Raw genomic sequence first — 20,467 nt, 5'->3', positions numbered from 1 at the left:
ATTATTATGCATTTACTATTTGTTGATCTATATCCTATTCAAAGTGTAAATGAAACACCTGTTTGTACATATCTATTGTCTAGTAATATTTCTAGTATACTCTGTAACTGCATTTACTAAACGTTGGCAAGGTAGTTTGAATATTGATACAAGAATTTACATATGAGAGAAGAGCGTGCAAATGCTTTTTATTATTCTTAGCTATGTGATAAAAATAGATTCAACAGATAAAATAACATTATTGGCATGTAAGAGTGCAGAGGAAGTTCAAAGTACAGCAAGTTGAGCAAGCATGGCGGCAACGAGAGCGGCGCCACCGATCTGAAGACCTGAGGCATTAGATTTGCTAGGGGAGGAAGGTGCGGGGGCCGCTTTAGAACCGGAGGCAGCTCCTGAAGAGGCAGGCTTCACTGGCGCTTGGGCCGAACTCGATGATACAGCAGAGGGGGCTGCGCCAGCGGGCGAAGAGGAGGCAGCACCAGCGGGAGAAGAGCTGGCGACGGCGCTTGAGCTCAAACTCGGAGCAGCAGAGCCGACGGCCTGGCTTGCAGAAGCAGCCGATGAAGATCTTGGTGCAGCGGAAGAGGTGGGTGCCTCTCTGTCGGATGCGGAAGAGACGGACGCTGAGCTCTCGGTTCCTTGAGCGTGAGCAGGAACTGCCACCATGAAGCTAAGGGCGGCGATCAGGAGAATCATACGGGTGATCTTGGCCATTTTGTAATGCTTAACAGTGATAAAGATGAATAAAAAATATGATAGAAGGGATAAAAATATGGGATCATTCACGGAACGATGGCTCTTATTTATAATGAAAAGCCATGGAAAGGTTCGACTTCGAACTTTTCCATGGCCGGCGATCCCCAGGCCGAATTTTGCGTAGGAGTTAGTATTAGTGGTAACACCAGTAGGACGCTCGCTTGTGATTGATCGTATTTTGGCAATTTTTCCAGCCTTGTATAAAATTGATTCAGCTCCACCCCCACTTGCGTCTTGATTTCAGCAGTCCTTCGCTGATAATTGGTGTATAACCGGCGCCGCGCCCCTCGATTGTGAACATTAGACTTAAGGGGGAGAGCATGGAGGAATTTTAACATCTCTCTGAGGCTTTTCAGCTTGGGAGCCCAAGAAGAAGGATCGAAGATTCCATCTGCATCCCGGTCGCATATTGCGGGAACGTTTGTGCTTGTAAGGGGCTAAAAACAAGCCCAATTCGCTCATAGTGGCGGCCTCAATATCCTCTTGCACCTCCCCAGTCTTCACCTAGAGATGATAAGATAGTGTTTTGTCGCCGGACAAGGAGGTACAATGTACTTTGTCCCCCATTTAAGCTCGCTCTAAGTTTGGACGAGCGGGACACCGATCATTCGGCACTACCACTAGCAAACGTTCAGTGGCACAATGATGATGCGTTTAAGCTAAATGATCCGCGAATTTCAAGGGGACCTCATCCTAATTATAGCACACCGACAAGAAAGAGTTACGTCAAGCCAGCAAAAACGTAATTGATGTGTGCTAATTAAGGAAAAAAATGAAGTAGTTTTCAAGGGGCATCTCGTTATTCTAGAGATGCCTATCCTCCGTGATGAGGGCTCAGCAAAAAAAAAAACAATGAAATATGCTTTTGTGCATCAGTCGCGGTTTATTGATATTGAAAAGTAATAGAATTATCATAAAGTGAAGCTAAAATATACGTTGTAATTAAACACAAATAAGGTGTGGTGAATCCACTTCTACAATTTACATCATGGCATTAAAAAGTAGGGCAACCGAAACCCCCAAACAGGTATGCAAGATCATCATCACAGTGTGAGAAGATGATGCGCCCGATGCGGAAGGAGTACCCTTTGTTGAAGAGTGGGTGGCAGCAGAAGGATAAGCCGAGCCAGTCATGGATGCGCTAGAGAGGACAGAGGCCGAGCCACTCGAAGCGGACGGAAGGCCACTGGCGCTGGATGAAAAGCCAGTTGCAGAGGCGGCCAAACTTCCGGAGGTGCTGGCTCCTGCAGCACCGCTGGATAGACTGGGAAGCGCAGTGGCAGCTTCGGTACCACTGAGGATGGAACTACCGCTGGGTTGCGATTCGACCCCGCCGATAGCACTAGTGCCAGAGGCTTCTGGGACGGATCCAGAGCTGGATCCTTGAGCTTGGGCCTGTGCCTTCTTTTGCTTGTTCTTTTGCTTAGTGGTACCAGTACCTCCTGTAGCTATAGAATAAGGGTGTTATTTAAAGCAGTCAGAGATTCGTCGAACGTATTTAGCCTAGCCTACCTCCTTCTTTACTTTGAGCATTGACTAAAAGAACCATAGCGCAGAGCGCAAAGAGGAAGAAGAGAATTTTGCGATTCATACTGAGTAGGGCTCTAATAGAATAAGGGTGTATAGTGGGGGGCTACGAAAGGTTTTGGGATTTCCTCTTTATATAGATCGAAAATTGAACGTTAAACAATATAAAAAAATCTCAAACAAATGCAATATCGCCTGGGACAGTGCGACTTCAATTAAATATTGCGAAGACCGCGCGACCTGGCCAACAAATTTGCTTCATTTCTTTATCTCATTATTTTCAACAGGATATACTTTTTCCTTTAGTCTGCTTTTAGTTTGGGGTTTTTTTTTTAACAAGCACGCAACACCTTGATTAACCCAGCGATGATCCGGCTTGAGAAGCACAGGATAGAGAGGCTCGCTAATAAATAAATATAAAACCATTGGGGAGGTTCTTGGCAGTGGTGAAAATCCGGAAAATAACGTTCGAACAAGAAAGATCACGGGTATCCTAGTGCCGGGTTCACCTATGGAGATCACGGAGAGAGCTTGTGTACTGCGAAAACACCGATCGTGTCAGTTTGACTTTTTGTATCTGGACCGGGGCCCTCGATATCGTCCTGCTCTAACAAATGGGGCCCCGTCTATTAAAAATAGATAGCTAAATAAACTCGAGCCATAGTCGCTATATTGGATTAAATGAAAAAATGTGACCATTGCGATAACTTTGCACAGCCTGGTTGTGGAGTGTATTTCATTCTAACAAATGGATAAATATTGCCCTTTAGTCCTTCACCGGACACAGCACACCAGATGCAATTCCAAACCCACGTTATGCCCCTGTCTATTTTATTTGAACGATTGAGAAGATATAATTTATTGTTCATTATACAAATTACTAATGAAAACGATGGCGATGGAGGAAGGAAAAGATGAAATTAGCCAGGTCCAACTTTTGGAATATCATAATGCTCTGTGAGCTCTTCAAGTTTTCTGTTGAACTCGGCAACTCTTTCTTTATGAGAGACTTTGGCGAGATTCTGAACTTTATCTCTTAGCTAATGACAATCAAAAAAGAGAATCTAAGTTAACATCTCTATGAAATCATCAGAAAAAAAAGACAAAAAAAACTTTACTCGTTTCTTCTGCATCTCCTCAAATTTCAGTTCAGCTTCTGTCTTCTCCAGAGTAATACCGGACGGCGGCGTCCCGCTTCGCTCTCTTTCTGAATTTTCACCGGTACTAAGTGCATCGACGATTTTTTCTTTCTCTTTCTTTGATTTTTTTTTCTTCCTGGATAGCGATGAGGTTGCATTGATCAATCAGCAATGAAAAAAAGTGATTAATGTTAAACTATACTCAACTTGTTTATACCACCCCCTTTAAGTTTAAGAGCTCCACCAGCAACTTGATAGGCATCTGACATTGGTACGTTGATGGGGTACTAAGGAACCTTCACCTTGAATTATGAAAAGTTGAGCTGCGCCCACCGTTGTGACTGAATTTGACGGGTAAATACTTAGAAAATTATAATTGACACGAGTGGTTTTCACTTGTAAATGGTAAATCTTGCTTGTGTGGAGTATTGAAATAAGTACTTTATGTCATGCTATACGCATTAAGCGTTGCATTTAATTACTAAACAACAAAATTTACCGACAGGTAACACAATCACCCCTCTACACTTGAATAGCTGGAAACCACTCAACAACAAAATTGCATTATAAAGACCGAAGGCAAACCCATAGACAATAAACGAGAGCAGAAAAGGAAAATGAAAAAAAAATGCATTTTATTTTTTTTGTTTTTTTTTTTCCTCTTTATGTTGAGCTTATTATAGTCATTAAATGCAATGCTATTAATATCAAGGACACATGTGTTTATGTGGATATGCTCCTTCGTTTGCTTCTTTATTATAACCTTTGCTCACACCAATGAGGAGTTCAAGCCGAAGCCACGCACCTTCGCCTCATCTGTTCTTGTAGAAAATGCAACTTGGTGGTTTGGTGAGTACTGTATTTTATAGTGGAAAGTTATTGTTGGGATATTTGCGCTTACGAGATACGATTTGTTGACATGGTCTTGAAGGTGGTTCGATAGTGGAAGGAGGACAGAGCGTTATTAGTAAAGACTTTTTTTCTCTGGACCTGTCGTCCAATTTCTCGGCAGAGTCTGCTCCATGGCAACAAGTGAATACCAAGAGTATCCCATTGCCACCCATCACGGCCCACTCTTCTGTTGCTATACCGAATGGATCCTTCCTCATATATGGTGGTGTTTCCTCAGCTAATGCTAGCTTACTCTACCAATTCAACGTCCATAATGGTCAATGGACAGAGCCACTAACTAAGGGAACTCCGCCCCCACGCCGACGCTCTTCTTCCATGACATATAACCCTATTGACAATATGGTTTATTTCTTTGGAGGAATTGAAGTCGGGGGGATTGCCAAAGGAGTGTTTACCAATGAGCTATGGGCGCTTTCACTAGCAGATATGCGATGGCGCAATCTCACCACTACAGGTACTATTCCTTCTCCAACGGCTGACCATACCGCTGTTGTTCTCTCTGACGGGCGAATCCTAGTTATCGGAGGACGTAATAACAATAGCACATTACAAGGGCTGGATCAAGTGTGGAGCTACGATATTCAGAAAAATAACTGGCAAACCATTAAAACAGGCGGATCTATACCTATGGCACGCGCACGACACAGCTCCGTTATAACTGAGCGTCATGAAATTATACTTTTTGGCGGAAGTATTTCCCCAAGTTTAACTAATGCAACGGCGGATCTATCTATTCTCGATACTACTAGTATGGTTTGGCGTTCCGGAGTTGGTGGTGTCAAAGCTAACATTACTGCTCCAAGCCCGCGGTTTGCTCATAACGCACTTTATCTTAATGGCACTATGCTTGTAGCGTTCGGGGAAGATGGGCAGTCTATTATCGCTGATGATTCGATACACATATTTAATATCGGTAAAATGCAGTGGGAGGATGCATTCAATCCTACACTTGTGTTTACAAATAGCAGTTCTCCAAGCCCACCGAAGACACCAGAACCAAACTTACCTACAACAAAGAGTGGATCCTCTGATATATCACCTGTAACTACTTCTTCTAATCTCGCTGCAATCATAGTGAGCAGCGTCGCCGGCTCGTTAGTCCTAGTAGGAATATTCTCTTTTGCGCGCTATTACTATAACAGAAAGGGCCGAGATCATAGGCGATTTATTTGGATGCAGGGAGCCGAACCGAGGGATGATGATCCTAAGCCAGAAAATTTGCGACCATATTCGATTCTCCAAGCTAATTTACACACACTGGGAGTCTCTAATACAATGAGTGGTATGGAAAGGATGCCTCCAGACTATATCCAAAACGAGGCTTCACTTCACAGAGGATTACAACAAAGCTCGTACAGTCGTATGCAAGTTGGGCACACACCTCGCATTCCTTCATTTCGCCTGTCAACTATAAATACATACGGAGTCCGAGGCGAGAGTGGTCTTATGACTTGGTTTTCTGCCTTTCTTGACTCTAAACTTGCCGACTCTTCTCGCACGCCGGCGCAATATGAAGAGAGTATTAGCAAGTCTGCCCTTCAAACGTTCACCAATTCTTCTCGATCGTCAGCCTCCTTCTCTTGGCATGAGGGTAATGTTTCGAATTTGGTAAGCCCTCCAAAGAACAAGTTGTCCTCCAGGGTAACAAGCCCTCCGGATATTTATACAACGCATCCGAATTCTAGTGACTTGGAGTCTGCAGCTATGTCCCACCGTCCCTCCTCATTGCCTCACATCTAATCTAATTGGAGCTGGCTATATTGGTAGCATCTTTTTCAACACTTTCACTTAAATCCTAGCATCAAACAGTAATCTACCTAATATCCTCTTGTAATATCGAAAAGCATTCTCCTAAGCCATATGTAGTCCTAGCTATAATGATGCCACCTCCATGATGGTATATGCTTAAATCCTTTGGACATATTATTGTAATATTAATATGGTGATGGGGCGTCGGAACTAATAAATATATATGGCAATTCTGGCTATGTGGGCAGCCATTTTCTGTTTTTATTCCTGCGTGGAACGGAGCAGCAAGCAGTCGCTGAAAATCCGTGTAGCTCCCATTTCTGGATGTTGAGTGTTGCAGCAACTGCGTTTTTGCTTCATAGAGAAAAGCTACTTCGTAGTTGGTCGAGAGCCCAAGCAACTGGGTTCCATTTACGGCTCCAGTTCTTGATTAGAAAGTGCTGGGAAGAATTCTTCATTTATTCAATGGTGAATGGTGTTTATTTGGTGGTACAAGACCCTTGAGGTTTTCCGGGATATATTTTATAAAACACGAAATTTCGAATATCTCTATACAAGACAAGGCTACATAGGTTAGCGCCCCTCCTATCATTTATCCTTTGCCTTTTTCATTTCAAAAATCACCCATTACTTGCCCTTACTTTTCTTTCATTGCTGTTCTGTTTCATTGCAATTCTCCAGGAGAGCTGGCCTTTCGCTACTGTAACTTTGATTTTGATATCTGATGACGGCGCAGCAAGCTTGTATTACACTGCGGCAGAAGAGCCCGTCAGTTTCGTATATCACACACCAAACTCCATTACAAGAAGCTCCAGGGAGACGAAGAGCGAAGACACTCAATCTCGAGGCAACCCCCAAATTCCTACCTCCGCTCTGTATTTCTCCAATATCTCTCGATCCTTTCACACCCTCTAACCCAAGTTCCGAGTCGCCGACTACAATATCAAGTCAGCAGAGTGAGCGGCCCTACACTCCACCGAACACAGAAAAACAGAGCACATTGATTCTTGGGTGTGAAGCTTATGGTTACCATGAAGAGAAAAAATGGCCACAGGTTCCCAATACCGTTTCAACTGCTGGTACGTTTTGCTTAGCTTTACTTTCATTTGTACCATGGATGACTTATACCAATTTGTAACCTCTCTTGATCCCATTGACACCTCAGTCACTAACTCGAGGCAGACGTCGCCCATTCTCTCCCCGACACCCCCTCCAGTTCCTCAAAAAGATCCTCAATACTACCAGACGTCTGAAAGGAAGCATGCTAGTTCATCCGCATCTCCAACTTCTGCTTATTCTGCCTCTGAATCCAGTTCCTCAAGAGAAACTTCACCGCAACTCAGGGCTTCTGAATTTTTTACGTTGACACCCAATCGAGAATCCAATCCATCTGGTAATGGAGCTCCACCTCGCGTCACTTCACTTCTTCCGCCTCCCGTAAACCCATCGTACTCTTTTCATTCAGCGCAATACCGATCCGATGAGCGCGTGGCTTCATATATATCCTCTCTGGCTAGCGAGCGGCCAATGTCGATGGCCAGTATATCTACGGGAGAAATCACTCGACTTTACAACAGTATATCCAACAATTCTAGGCTCTCCTCCATCACACTGATTAACGATGATCGGGCGATGGCAATGTATCGTGAGCAGGCGGAAAAAACAAATGAGCCGTCCGTGCAATTTAGTTTTGCAAAGTTTTTGATTGAGCAGACGAAGCAAGCCTCGGAGACAAATGCCATAGCTCTGCGTGAAAAGCTACAAATGGAGGCAATATTTTGGATTGAAAGGCTGGCAGCAAAAGCACACAGGGAGGCTTGCTTTATCAAGGGGACTTGGCTTGAAAATGGAGACTTTGGGTTTTCCGTCTCTCCAGATAAAGCCAAATCTTTTTACTCGACAGCTGCCAAACAGAACCATCCCATAGCGAACTATAAGCTAGGGTTGTACTACGAAAACAAGAACCTATTCAGCAAGGCACTTTCGTATTATAATCGAGCATCTGCATTGGGTGATGTGAAGGCTAGTTTTGTAAGTGATCGAGTAACCATATTTGAAAATCATATCTCCTAACCTTTCCGTGTCATGCCTATGTCAACTAGAAATTGGCTATGGTGTATGTGTTTGGTGAGATGCGCCAGCCCCAAAATTTTAAGCAGGCCATCACATACCTCAATCTTGCCGCGCGAGCTTCCTCGGCCGACTTTCCCCAACCAGCCTATGTCCTAGGCCAGATTCTTGCTGATGAGTACGAAGTCGCATTCCCCCGGGATATCGCCATCCCTGACGATGATGCCGCTTTCTCCCAGTTTTCTCGGGCCGCTGATTTATATTATCCTCCGGCCCTCTATCGAGTGGGTAAGATCTATGAGAACGGGGAGCTTGGCCGCCTGCCGAATCTTAGAGTTGCATTCCAATACTATCAAGAAGCCGCTAATCAAGGCTATGCGAAAGCTATGTTTGCATTATCGCAGTGGTTCATGGAGGGGGACGGAAATCAAGGAATTATTCCTCGAGATGAAAACTTGGCATATCACTGGTGTCAACGTGCCGCAGGACTGCAATTACCACAGGCAGAATTTGCTATGGGATATATGCATGAGGTAGGAATTGGATGCTCACAAGATAACCTAGTTGCACAGCATTGGTACCAAATCGCTGCATCCCATGGTGTGGGGGAAGCTAAAGTCAGAATCCAGCGAAGCAACATTGGTACAATTACGCGACGGCATCACGAAGAAAACTTGAGGAGGGGAAAGCGAATGGGTGAAACAATTGGTGGAGATTGCGTTATCTGCTAATGCAGTATATTCAATGATATTTTTTGATATGTTATTGAATATCAAAGCATAGTTTGCAATATGCAACGATGTATATACCATACCCGAATTTATTTCCACAATTTTTCATTCATATTTATTTTCTTTGATGTATTTGTTTCACATAATATCAATAAATACCAGGTTGATCCTGATTTTTTCCCTTCTCACCCAATTTCATAAATACGACTTACAAACCAATTTATTAACGATTTGTTTTTCCCACTACCTTTTTCCGTGAACAAACAAACCTTAACATAATGCTGTATGGCTATGAAATTGGTAAGTGCATTCATGTTGATTTCCCGCACGCAGTAGCTTAAGTCAACCGCTTTTTGTCTGTAGATTCCGCTCCCGGACAACCCGGCCGCATTGTTACCCCCCCTATGCTCTCTTCCAAGATCAGCCTTGGTTCCTCGCAAAACACAAACAAATTTTCGTTTGTAGGCACTCGTCCCGAAATCTTGGAATGGATGCGCCATCATGGGAACATTGTTCTGGAAAATGCCGTGTTTACGGGACAATCTCGCCCTTCCTCGTTCCATATTCATAATGAGATTGTAATCGATCTACTTTCATACGCTGATCCTGAAGCCCGCTGGATTGATACGGTGTGGGCGTACTTCGCACCCGACAAACGTACAGAGAAGGTGCGCGTAGAACTTCGGGCGCGCGTGGAGAAAGTTGATGAAAGCATTACCACCCTTCGTCGAGTTATTGTAAATAGTGGGATTGCAATAGGCGATCTTGTAGATGACTTGGAGCGACAATGGTTCACGCCAGACCCTTCATATGTGGAGCAGCTGAAGCATATAGTAGATGAATCCCCCGGTCCACAGGTGATCCTCAGCAGTGATGTTCCTATGGGAATTGTTGTGGATAATGATCCTAGAACGAGACAAACGTCTGAGCAATAGCTATTGTTTTACTTCTCCCATTTTTCACCTATTATAGTGGTCAATTATATTGTTCTCTTATTGCTCTCATTTTTCATGTAAACTAGTGAAACATAATAAATATCGTTTATATGTTGCAGTATTCTATGTATTCCTTTTAAAAGTCGGTTTCCTCTAATCAGACAACACAAGATGGAAAATTGAGCGGAAAAAAAGAATTTTTATCCAACTCGGATGTGCCGGTATCCCCCAGACTAGGAAGAAGGTGGTTCAGCAACTACACCGACCTGCGCCGGACGTAATACACGGCCTTTAAGGGTGTATCCGATCTTTTCCACTCGGAAAACAGTCCCCACTTCCTTGTCAGGTACTGGTGATTGATACAAAGCCTGGTGCATATTTGGGTCAAAAGCATCTCCTTCCGATCCGAACGCTTCCACTCCATGGCGGCGAAGAGTTTTAATCAATTCTGTCTCCGTCATAGAAAGTCCTGTATAGAGATTGACAAGATGAGAATTTGCCTCTGATTTATCAGAGCGAGCCTCTTCAGGAACGGATCGCAGGGCAAGGCCGAGAATATCAACGGTATCAAGAAGATCTTTGGCGAACTTTTGAATAGCGTATTGTGACGTTTGCTCTACTTCTTTACGTGTGCGCTGTCTTAAGTTCTCCATGTCTGCAAGAGATCGGATGTATCTATCCTAGAAAATTGAAAAATGGATTTTATAAATTAATATAACGGAACAGAATATAAGCATGGGCAATATCACTTACTTTCCATTCGGCAATTTCCTTCTCCATCGCCTCTTTCTTCTCATCTTTAGGGACGTTTTTGTTTTCAGATGCAGCAGAGGCTGACTTTTCTTCTGATTTAACTTCAGAAGATTTTTCTTGCGCATCATTCCGCACGATTCCGCTTCCTGAGAAGACACGGCGACTGTTGAGCAGCGAAGCGGTCGGGTAGTAAGGAATGCGGGATACCCGCGTAGCAGCAACCGCTTGATAGAGTCCTTTTCTTGTTGCAAACATTTATTTTGATCGTACTGACTTGGCACTCGTCTAAGCGTTTGTTTTATTTCAATAAAATTGTGACTGTGTTTTATTAGCTCTGGTTCCGCAGGATTAAATTAATACAATCTTCATTTAGGGGATTAGGGAGATAGAGATGATATACTTGCATCAGTACATGATGTCTCCATCATAAAAGGACCGTAAATTCGGGTAAAATACAAGTTTTCTATTACAAAGAGCGAGTTCAAGTGAGATATAATAAACTAGCAAATAAAGGGGGGATCTGTATAATAATTATAAAAATATTTGGTATAGAAACAATATTAAGTCGATTATTCCGGCGGGTGCTGCAAACCGTATTGCCCAAAGTTGTCAAAACTACTAGGACCAGCAAAACCCCGCGAGTTTGCAATGGTTTCATTGGCGTCTTCTCCATACTGTCGTAAGCGTGCCTCCAATTCCATATTGCGAGATGCCTGTTGATGAAGTTGCTGCTGAAGTACGCGAATGTAATCCACACTTCGTCGCAAAATAATCCCTTTATTAGGACGCGATGTCTCTACGAAGCCTTCTGGAAGCAAAGAAGAGAGCTCCTGTATTTTCTCATTGATGTTATCCCGACGTCTGCGCTCGACTATAGTTACCATGAATTAGCTACAAGTTTTAACCTTAGAGAAGGATTATGTATTTACCAGCATTGTGAGATTCTCGTCGACGACGCCTTCTCTCATACAACAATTGTTGTCTATAATGCCCAAATCTTAATAAGCGAGGCTTTATAAAATTGCAAAAAATCTTTGTGCTTACTGTCTGAGAATTCCTTCTGCGTCTTCCGTTTTCACTCCGTTTTCATCCTCTCCCTTTCCTTCGGCAATATTGGAGAGTGGGCTTCCTGGATAAGAGTCTCCTTGAAAACTCTCGTAAGAATGGACTGGAAAATCGCCAACGTGAGCGGGTAGCGACATCGTATGTAGCTCGAGACCAAAACTTCCTGGTTGGAATTGGCCATAGGACCCACTCGCAGTAGAGATATGTTGCGGAGGACGCCGGCGGGTAAAGGGAATTGGTATGCTATTGTTACCACTATTGGTATGGGTTTGGGATTCAATGGGCGAAAACGCCTCGTTTGAGGGTGATTCGCAGTAGGAGAAATCGGCGCCCTGGTCAACATATAACTGATCCTCGGCGGGCACAGGTTTATAATCGATATTGGAGGAGGGATACGTTCCTAAAACCTCGGCTGTAGGATTTATGATTACTTGTGTTGGTAGAGAACCAGTGGGATTAGGCGGAAAAAATTGATTTAAGAATTCCGAATCGACTCCTTCGTCTAATGCCATTTCTCGCATCTGGCGAATCATACTCTGCTGTTGATGATATGGAGTAGGATGGGCAAGACGCATAGGACGATCATCGGCTTTTGACTTTTCTTGTGGAAGAGGATGCATTGCTTGCTCTTCTCAATTGAAAAAAAAAAAAGAAACTACTTAAATAAATAAACCGCCTAATATCGAAGCACTAGAACATCGAGGGAAAAAAAATTAAAATGTTGCGGGCATCCAACACGTGGGGCACGGACTCCTCACCATCCAACCAGGGAATTGATGTATTACAATTTTATTAAAACCGATAAAACCCGAGAATAGCTCAATGATCAGCAAACAGACAAAAACAAAGATGAAGTATTGGAAAGTGCTGTGACTAAAATTAATTAAAGTTCCTTATGGATTCGTAGTGTGCTTTCTTCGCCTTCGGCTGCAGGCAGAATTTGTTCCGCTCTTTGCTCTTTCTCGCCCGGTGATGCACTGGGAGTAATGTCGACGGGCGGCTCGGCTAATGCTTCAGTCGCCGTTTCTTCAGGTAAGACTTCCTCGACACGGATTTCCGGCTCAATAATATGTGCCTTCTCCGTTTCTGCGGCTTTCCCCTCCACGCTCATCGCACTTCCCTCTTCATTTTCCTTATTATTATTAACCGATTCAGCGCTTCCTTCCATTTCCCTATTCCCAAATATCTCCACAACTTCAGATATATCCTTATCTGTAGGGGTTGAAGCTACCTCTTTATGAGAAGGAGTTTCTGCCATATTCTTATTTGCCGTCGACGCAAGATCAGATTCCCGAGATCGCTCTGATCGCTGTAAAACTTCAAGCACCATCTTATCTGCCTCCTGCCGCGCATTTTCTAATACTCTCTCCATCTTGGTACGTGTTTCGTGGATAGTATCATTCAACTGACTCATATGTGCATCAATCTGTTGGCGCGAACGTCTTTGCATCTCGTGGGCGAACGTATCCGATATTACGGAATCCACACTGGCCCTTCCAAGTACAGCTGCACGTTGCACTTCACGTTCATATTCGTATTGTTTAATGTCCGGTTTTTGCTCCATTGCCTCGCCGATGCGGGATTCTAGTTGCTCGCGACCCAGCTTTTTTGCCATTTTGCATTCTCCCTTGGCTGACTCGAGTAAACTATCGAGAGAGTTCCTACTGATTATAAGCGCGGAAGCGAGGCGAGACGATGCGGCGTAGACTTCACTACGGACTGTGTCAACCCACTGGCTAGGCGATAGGGTGTTTTTCGATTCTTCCAAACTAAGAATATGCGTAACTGCTTCATCCGAAAGTTGAGTAATCCGATTTCTTTCCTTATATGCTACCGTCTCTATTTTTTTCTCTACATCGATGTAAGAATTTTCGCATGCCTGCTTAACTTGAGCAACCTGCTCTTCCGCGGCATCGCGCACACCTTTGATTTCCGCATCCAGATGCGCCTTAAATCGTTGCTCCTTCTCAATCATCTCCTTTTGCTTCCGTATTTCTTCTGCTTTTGATAGTTTCCCCTTTTTCTTCTTGAAGTCAGTGGGGCGCTTGGGAGATAGGAAGAGTATGTGCTCCCGTGCAAGATCGGGAAGTTGGTGCACGAACTCTTCTCCATGTTTTATCAGAACCTCCATATATGGTGATATATGGCTGTAATAGATATCTGAAGCATGGGGATGTATGTGTTGTTGATAGACGTTTTGCGCAAAGATGATACCCTGCTGCACATTCGAGACAAACTGGGAGACGACAGGTATAGCTGGCTGAACGAGAGGGGTAATATGTTGATTGTACAGTTGAAGCATATGCTTGGTCGCTTGGTCCAAGTAAGGTTGAGATGCATGGTAACGATCCGTAACTTGTTCAAATGCCTTTGCCAGAAGCGGCTGTAGTTGAACATGGTAATAAGTGAAGGCCTTGTCTTTGAGCTGGTGGAAATATGGTTTCAATGGGTCCACGAGGGGTTCTCCATGTTGTTTATACATTCCTATCAGCTGACCAACTCGAGACTGGCCGTACTCAACATAGTATTTTTGCGCCTTGTCTACATACTGTGCTGCGTATTTATCATACCACGGGTCCATAATCTGCTTCAATACTCTCTCTGTCTGAGATATTCCGCGACATACAGTCGACATATTTCTTGGATTTTGCATTGGGCACACAAAGAAGGTTGCATATAAAAGATACATAATAATTAGGAATGAAGGGAATCTCCAAATGAAGGACAGGTTTTTTCTCTACCAAATCAGTTTATCACAAATAAATTAACATTCATATATCGGGTTTTATAAGCCCATATTCAATACCTGTCTTCGAGCGGTTCTAGAAGCGATAGATTTCCGCTTCGAGTTTTTCTAGTAAAAAGAAAATAATTAGAGATATGGTTAAAATTTTCGCACAGTAATATTAAATAAAAATTTGCTTGTTCATTACCTTGCTAGAGCTCTTTGTCTGTCTTAGCTTCTCCTCCGATGCTTGTGATGGCCCACCAAATATAGGATTGCGTAGCTGCTCTTCTGTAGGCATTCCATTATTTTTTGTTGAAGCTGGGTTTTTTTTGCTCTGACGGTGGACTCTGGTAGCGGAAAAGCTTGTACTTATAGAAGAAGATGATGACGGAGAAGAAGATTGACGTGCATATTTAGACTTCGTTTCGGGTAGATCCTGGGAAAGAGAGGAATAAGCATTGGAGGACATGCTAACGAGCTCTAGCAACGAAATAGGTTTAATTTTGTGAGATTCGACGCGTGAAAAAGATAAAAGATTTACCTTCAGATGGAGAAGGGCTGTTTTTCTTTTCTGACTTCTTTTTGCCTGGAACTCGACTGTTTGTCCGACGTGATACTTTTTGCCAGTTTTCAGAGCTCATACTCCTTTGAATGATTGCAATGGAGGAAAATATATATTAAGTATAGTAGAGAGTGATAAGGGAAAATACCACGAGCACTTTTAAAGTTATAAATTCGCCAACCTACCCTAGGACTTGAATTATTTTACTTGATTTTTTGAAATCCTGAATCCTATCTTAAAAAATCTTAGGAAGTTTTATTCTAATCCAAACGTTAGATTTAAAGAAAATATGGATCATCCTTGAACATAAATAAATAAAATATTACTCCATAAATGTGAAAGTTCTTATAAGTTAACAACTATATCAACTACTCTTTTTGATTATTGGAAATTAGAAACATTCATAATAATCCTAGTTTGACTTTAAAGCTGCATTATTATTACGTTGCCCACATTGCATTATACTAAGGCTTATGCCTCCATCATGAACACCTCTCCATTCGCATACGCGAATGACATAGCTGAACAGCTTTTGCTCTCCGATTTTATCTGGGTTCTCTCTTTAAATATTGCTAGTTAATTCACTACTCATTTCGAAGGTCACTTTATTCTGATATTATTTAAAAAGTATTAGTTGTCAAATTAATGTTAAGTTACATGGTGGGTTCGGCCATATACCCTAAATTACTGAAATACAACAAATTCAATAAGCCTTGAAATGGCTACGGATTCTGTAATTTACCTATCTAAACAGGATTTGACGATTGGATTGTAGTTGGAGGCCTTATTTACTATATTAATTAATATACCCAATTCAACGAAATTGCAGATACGAGACACTAACTATCAAATTTCTTTGCGAAAAAGATGACTTTACCTTTTGCTTCAAAGTGACTAGAACTCTAGGCGAAATTTTTACAACTTACTAGCAATTCAATTTGCTTTTACGAAAAGAGAACCATTGAATTTCTAGTGACATCAGGTGCATCATTACAATTTAGGGGGAATTATGAGCTCAGTTTATTTGCAATTCTATGCCATATTTTACCGGGATACGGTAGTCGAAGGTTATTGTGGACTTTACGAGCTTTCGATTATCATAATAAATCTCATATTGGTGCTTTATATAAATATATATAAAGATCCTATATGTCTAATTATCCGACTTCACCCTAGCACTAAACATATAATGTTTTATAGCTATATAATCCATTACTTGCTAGCCGTATAGGCATATAAGGTTATTGCTGCGCTCACGTGTACATTTAGTGAGCGTGTCAAGCCATATTGTGGAATTTCTAGTGTTTCATCAAGCATTTGCAACAGAGGTGCAGGGATGCCCTCGCGCTCCTTTCCAAGAAGTAGCACGCATCGTTCGGGGAAAACAAATTTAGGAAGAAGTTGACTGCTTGTTGTCTGTTCTAGGCCCAGAAGTGTGTAGCCTTCGAACTTCTTCTGCTGTAGCCAAGCTGGAAGATCTGGTTCACGCACCTGAAAGTAAATATAGTTAGATCTCTCGGTAATGCATCTTAAGCTAGCTCTATTAGCTCACTTCTTCTATAGGCATCCAGTGCTCTGAAGATACGGAAATAGATGTGAACTGTGGGTCCTTAGTAATCTATATGACCCCCCCCCCCCAAAAAAAAAAACATTTAAATAATTCAAGAGTTTTAATGAAAATAATAGTATTTTAGAGTATACCCTTATATTAGGGATAGTAAGTAGTGAAGCGTTAAATATTTCACAGGTACGGCATAAACCTATTGGTAACAATAATAAGCATGGCTATTAAACGAAAGAAATGATGAATACTTACCCGCAAGATTCGGAATTCGATCTACCAAACTTGCACACACTATAATTTCATTACGTTTTTTCTTGAAAATGGAAAATAGTTGAGAAGAATTAGTGCGTGTTTGTTAATTCTGTCATAATATCTCTTCACCTTTTCCATGCTCACTCTAGACAAATCTAAATCCGACTCAAACATCATCTCCCAGGGTAATATTTTTTTCTGATACTGGATTTCCTCTTTTGAGTCTGCTTGTTCTGTGGGTTCTTCTGGGTCCTCTCCAAGATCCTCTGTTTCAATGTCGGTGTCTAAAACGCCTTCGCCAGTGAGTTTAAATGGTAAGGGGCGGGTGGAATCGTGGAATGGAATGATAGAAGGCGTCGGGTCGACTTTAGCAAAAGCTCGCTTTTTGTATTGAGACTGTTTATATAAAGGGGGGTAAAACATATGTGCAATGCTGAAATAATTACCCAAGAAATACGTTCATTTTTTGTAACCTCAAAGAGAGCAGGTAAATAATGGAACACAAATTCCAGATTGAAATCAGCAATAGGATCAAGTCCATTATGGAAATAGGAGAGTTCGGTTTTCTCTCGGAATCTATCCGGACGCAACGTAAGTTAACAATCATATTTGCCAAAAATTAAATTTATAAATAATACCTAATCAAATCCACATTCGTTTCAAAAAACTGGATGACAGAATGCAGATGCGGGGACTCGGCATCCTCGGTACTAAGGATGTTTTCCCGCTTGCCATCTCGCCAAAATTGATATACAGCCCATATTGCAACCATCCGGATCATGTGCTGATTACTTATAGTCCAAGGCATCAAGTGAGAGAGTGCCTAATTTTCAGAGAACGCTTAATTTTGAGCTAAACAGTAAAAAAAGAGTATGGTCCTTGAATTACCTTTTTCAAGTATCCTGGTTTCTCGTCTGATGATATGTGCTGTCTTACGCAGAGTAGAATGGTCATAATTGTAATCACTATGAATGCCTTTTGATTGAAGTTGTTTAACTCTCTATGAACCAAGGGGAGAATAATAAGTTTTATTATTAGCCTTTTGATATTCCATATATATATTACCTCCACAAGAAATCTAGTGTCTTTGGGAATTTGATGAGTAAACGCATCAAAGTTAACTATATAAAAAACAAACGTTAATGTACGATTTAACATAATAATATATCTAGAAAATTACTTCAAGGTAACATCGAGTTGAAGGAACGGACTCCAGACTTAATGCATTCAGCAGGCGTTTTACCACACTCTCGGCCATATGTCCACTCACAAATTCAGCACAGATAAGTGTTGCGGCCCAAAGACGAAGCTTTAAAGAGAATAAGTGATTTAATCGCTGCAGTTATTTATCAATAATGCAATAATCACCTTAATTCGATGTTTATATGTATTTGGAAATAAACCTTCTTGTAACTCCTTGTCATCGATAGTCCGAGAAAGCAATAGTAGGAAAAATGACTCTGCAAAAGATTGTACTTTCTCATCTTGCAAATTTAAGCGTATTAATAAAGATATCATTTGAACGCGTACTACATAGTCGTTTTGACTAAAATTGTACTCAACAGTGCTATAAATACAGAAAAAAGTTATTGAAAATAAACCTAAATTTTACATAATAAATTCACTTGCCCTTTGGACTCCTTGCTTTGTTCTCCTTTTAATTTGACGGATAATGCACCATTCATTCGTTTTTCATCGTCATCTCGCATAGGCCCAAACGTCAGAAGCTCAATAATCTCCGAACAAAAGCCAAACATGCAATGGGGGTTCTCTCGCCAATAGCGATAAAGATGACTAGAACAGCGCGCAACAATATAAGGTTTGATACTACCCAGCTCAACGATATATTGCAACGCCTAGAGGTTGAGCAGTAGGCCTCAGTATTTATTCAAGCTGAAATTTTTCATAAAGATTTAAATCTTACTTTACGCAGAGGGCCATTCGGTTGGCATACAGCTGGATCTCCTAGAACGGACGGCTGAAAAACCATATCGATAAAATGCGCCGAAACAATTGGGAATTGTTTTGAATTGCTTCTACTCTCTTCAACCATTTCGATTCCAAGATCAACGCATTTTGCCTACAGCAGTAGAAATTAAAATTAGTAAATAAAATGAATACTGAAAATAAAGAACTATTACAAATTCTTTAGTTTTATCCCATCCTGGCAAGCCCAAAAATGCTTCGAAGGCTTGCAGCGCAGAATTTGTCATCATATCCGTAGAATCACCCATGCTATCAAGGCATTTTGAAAATACCCTATGAATCATCTTTTCTCTATTCTCCTTGTTGTCCTCATGTGAAATCGCATATTTTACGAATGTAGCGACAGTTTGCCACTTAATTTGAATAAATAGCCCTAGGATATCACCCCACGGCTTGTATAACTGGATATGTGGCTTTCGAATGTCCATGTTGCAAAGCAGTTCAAGATAGCTCATACAATCTTCACGAGTCTTAATAGCTCTACACCCAAAAATTGCATCAATTGTGTAGAGCACATTGAACTTGAAAAGTTCGTATGAAGGATCTGAGTTAACTATTGAGTAGTTATTAGAGTATCCATGCTTGATAGAGAGAAAATAGCTTGTACATACTTTCCCATAATTTCAACCATTTCTCACACGTCTGTTGCGAATTGAATATCAGGCCAAAATAATCGTCATTGGGCACACATAAATGTAACAATTTGTTGAAAATGCCTTTCCAAACTTCAACATATTCAGGTTCTAATGACATAAAAAGTAAACATATTGCAAGTAAGATTGGGAAAACGTCAAGACTTGCCAGTATTCAAAAAAGCACTATTTTCGTCTAATAGGTTTGACTGTACATATTCAAGCATCTGCATGGTGGAAACAGAGTTCACCTTTAAATATTGAATTTCTAAATTTAAAAGAAAGTAAGAGATAGCCATAATAGATGGAGGGATTGTTATTTTCTAACGCTACCTGATATTTCAAATTTATTTTCCAGGCTATATAGAATTGATAGTAAAAGAGCCAGTGTCCTATCTGCACGAGAATTCTGCTTGGTACCATGATGGCTAATAATAAGTGAAAAGCAGCCATTATAGTCGGATCATTTATATTCTTAAGGAAATGTGAGAGCCTCTATTTCATACCAATATACTTCCTTCCAGGACGCAAATACGGGATTCAAAATTTGCTCAACATCATCGATGTTACTTTTCACTCCAATGACAACCAGTGCCAGTCTAGTAATGTCTAGAGTATTTGATTGCACCAAGTAGAGTGGCAACTCTGTAAAGAGAATCAAGTAATATAGACAAAAACAATCAATATTTTTTCATTAGGTTTATATAATGCTACCTGATTCCATAGGTCTAGTATACATCTCCATTTCTTTGGTAATTCGTTTAATCCATCGTGCTTTCGATTCCTTTAAAAGAACAATTCAAGTAGTAAGTTTTCTTTAAATAGGCACAATAATATGTCTTCATTATATACCTGTGCATTTTCTCCTGAGGTTCCCAGCACCCAAGCCTGAAGCATTTTCATTTCAGCTGGGTATTCAAGCGGTGTCAGCTCACTTAATATAGTTGACAGCATACTAAAGAATTAATCACAATTGGTAAAACGGCCATACTGTAGCATCTATATTGATTAGGATCTTGATGTGTTTACCTAGATATCAGAGAAATAGATAGATATTCAGGATTCACAAGCCTGGCGAGTATACTGCAGCAATATTTCCGCAATAG

At 41.4% G+C, this 20,467-nt stretch overlaps 10 protein-coding genes across 10 annotated transcripts; 3 read left to right on the top strand and 7 right to left on the bottom strand.

Moving 5' to 3' along the window:
* Positions 1-267: 267 nt before the first annotated feature.
* On the bottom strand, positions 268-714 carry VTP21DRAFT_10070 (uncharacterized protein; the record flags this gene model as incomplete). Its single annotated transcript, XM_069389366.1, has 1 exon — positions 268-714. The coding sequence occupies one exon, from the start codon at positions 712-714 to the stop codon at positions 268-270; it is 447 nt and encodes a 148-aa protein (XP_069253796.1).
* A 348-nt stretch (positions 715-1,062) lies between these two features.
* VTP21DRAFT_10069 (uncharacterized protein) lies at positions 1,063-2,347 on the bottom strand (the record flags this gene model as incomplete). Its single annotated transcript, XM_069389364.1, has 3 exons — positions 1,063-1,260; positions 1,804-2,204; positions 2,269-2,347. The coding sequence occupies 3 exons, from the start codon at positions 2,345-2,347 to the stop codon at positions 1,063-1,065; spliced, it is 678 nt and encodes a 225-aa protein (XP_069253795.1).
* An 856-nt stretch (positions 2,348-3,203) lies between these two features.
* VTP21DRAFT_10068 (uncharacterized protein) lies at positions 3,204-3,691 on the bottom strand (the record flags this gene model as incomplete). The annotated part of the gene is made up of 3 exons (XM_069389363.1): positions 3,204-3,323; positions 3,402-3,558; positions 3,630-3,691. The coding sequence occupies 3 exons, from the start codon at positions 3,689-3,691 to the stop codon at positions 3,204-3,206; spliced, it is 339 nt and encodes a 112-aa protein (XP_069253794.1).
* Positions 3,692-4,117: 426 nt separating this feature from the next.
* VTP21DRAFT_10067 (uncharacterized protein) lies at positions 4,118-6,074 on the top strand (the record flags this gene model as incomplete). The annotated part of the gene is made up of 2 exons (XM_069389362.1): positions 4,118-4,271; positions 4,354-6,074. The coding sequence occupies 2 exons, from the start codon at positions 4,118-4,120 to the stop codon at positions 6,072-6,074; spliced, it is 1,875 nt and encodes a 624-aa protein (XP_069253793.1).
* Positions 6,075-6,807: 733 nt separating this feature from the next.
* On the top strand, positions 6,808-8,884 carry VTP21DRAFT_10066 (uncharacterized protein; the record flags this gene model as incomplete). Its single annotated transcript, XM_069389361.1, has 3 exons — positions 6,808-7,162; positions 7,249-8,114; positions 8,186-8,884. The coding sequence occupies 3 exons, from the start codon at positions 6,808-6,810 to the stop codon at positions 8,882-8,884; spliced, it is 1,920 nt and encodes a 639-aa protein (XP_069253792.1).
* A 278-nt stretch (positions 8,885-9,162) lies between these two features.
* Positions 9,163-9,819, top strand: VTP21DRAFT_10065 (uncharacterized protein; the record flags this gene model as incomplete). The annotated part of the gene is made up of 2 exons (XM_069389360.1): positions 9,163-9,184; positions 9,248-9,819. The coding sequence occupies 2 exons, from the start codon at positions 9,163-9,165 to the stop codon at positions 9,817-9,819; spliced, it is 594 nt and encodes a 197-aa protein (XP_069253791.1).
* Positions 9,820-10,052: 233 nt separating this feature from the next.
* On the bottom strand, positions 10,053-10,827 carry VTP21DRAFT_10064 (uncharacterized protein; the record flags this gene model as incomplete). Its single annotated transcript, XM_069389359.1, has 2 exons — positions 10,053-10,499; positions 10,573-10,827. 2 exons carry the CDS (start codon positions 10,825-10,827, stop codon positions 10,053-10,055), a joined length of 702 nt encoding a protein of 233 aa, XP_069253790.1.
* A 314-nt stretch (positions 10,828-11,141) lies between these two features.
* On the bottom strand, positions 11,142-12,257 carry VTP21DRAFT_10063 (uncharacterized protein; the record flags this gene model as incomplete). The annotated part of the gene is made up of 3 exons (XM_069389358.1): positions 11,142-11,443; positions 11,502-11,554; positions 11,617-12,257. 3 exons carry the CDS (start codon positions 12,255-12,257, stop codon positions 11,142-11,144), a joined length of 996 nt encoding a protein of 331 aa, XP_069253789.1.
* Positions 12,258-12,520: 263 nt separating this feature from the next.
* VTP21DRAFT_10062 (uncharacterized protein) lies at positions 12,521-15,006 on the bottom strand (the record flags this gene model as incomplete). Its single annotated transcript, XM_069389357.1, has 4 exons — positions 12,521-14,374; positions 14,444-14,491; positions 14,571-14,845; positions 14,907-15,006. 4 exons carry the CDS (start codon positions 15,004-15,006, stop codon positions 12,521-12,523), a joined length of 2,277 nt encoding a protein of 758 aa, XP_069253788.1.
* Positions 15,007-16,139: 1,133 nt separating this feature from the next.
* Positions 16,140-20,315, bottom strand: VTP21DRAFT_10061 (uncharacterized protein; the record flags this gene model as incomplete). Its single annotated transcript, XM_069389356.1, has 16 exons — positions 16,140-16,418; positions 16,873-17,139; positions 17,190-17,319; positions 17,382-17,566; positions 17,632-17,743; positions 17,809-17,864; positions 17,924-18,052; positions 18,369-18,599; positions 18,668-18,823; positions 18,885-19,282; positions 19,341-19,472; positions 19,531-19,629; positions 19,695-19,789; positions 19,868-20,006; positions 20,076-20,145; positions 20,214-20,315. 16 exons carry the CDS (start codon positions 20,313-20,315, stop codon positions 16,140-16,142), a joined length of 2,580 nt encoding a protein of 859 aa, XP_069253787.1.
* Positions 20,316-20,467: the final 152 nt, after the last annotated feature.

This window comes from Calcarisporiella thermophila (genome assembly GCF_041956535.1).
Source record: "Calcarisporiella thermophila strain CBS 279.70 unplaced genomic scaffold VTP21scaffold_6, whole genome shotgun sequence".
Classification (NCBI taxonomy): domain Eukaryota; kingdom Fungi; phylum Calcarisporiellomycota; class Calcarisporiellomycetes; order Calcarisporiellales; family Calcarisporiellaceae; genus Calcarisporiella; species Calcarisporiella thermophila.
This window is presented reverse-complemented; position numbering and strand designations above follow the sequence as displayed.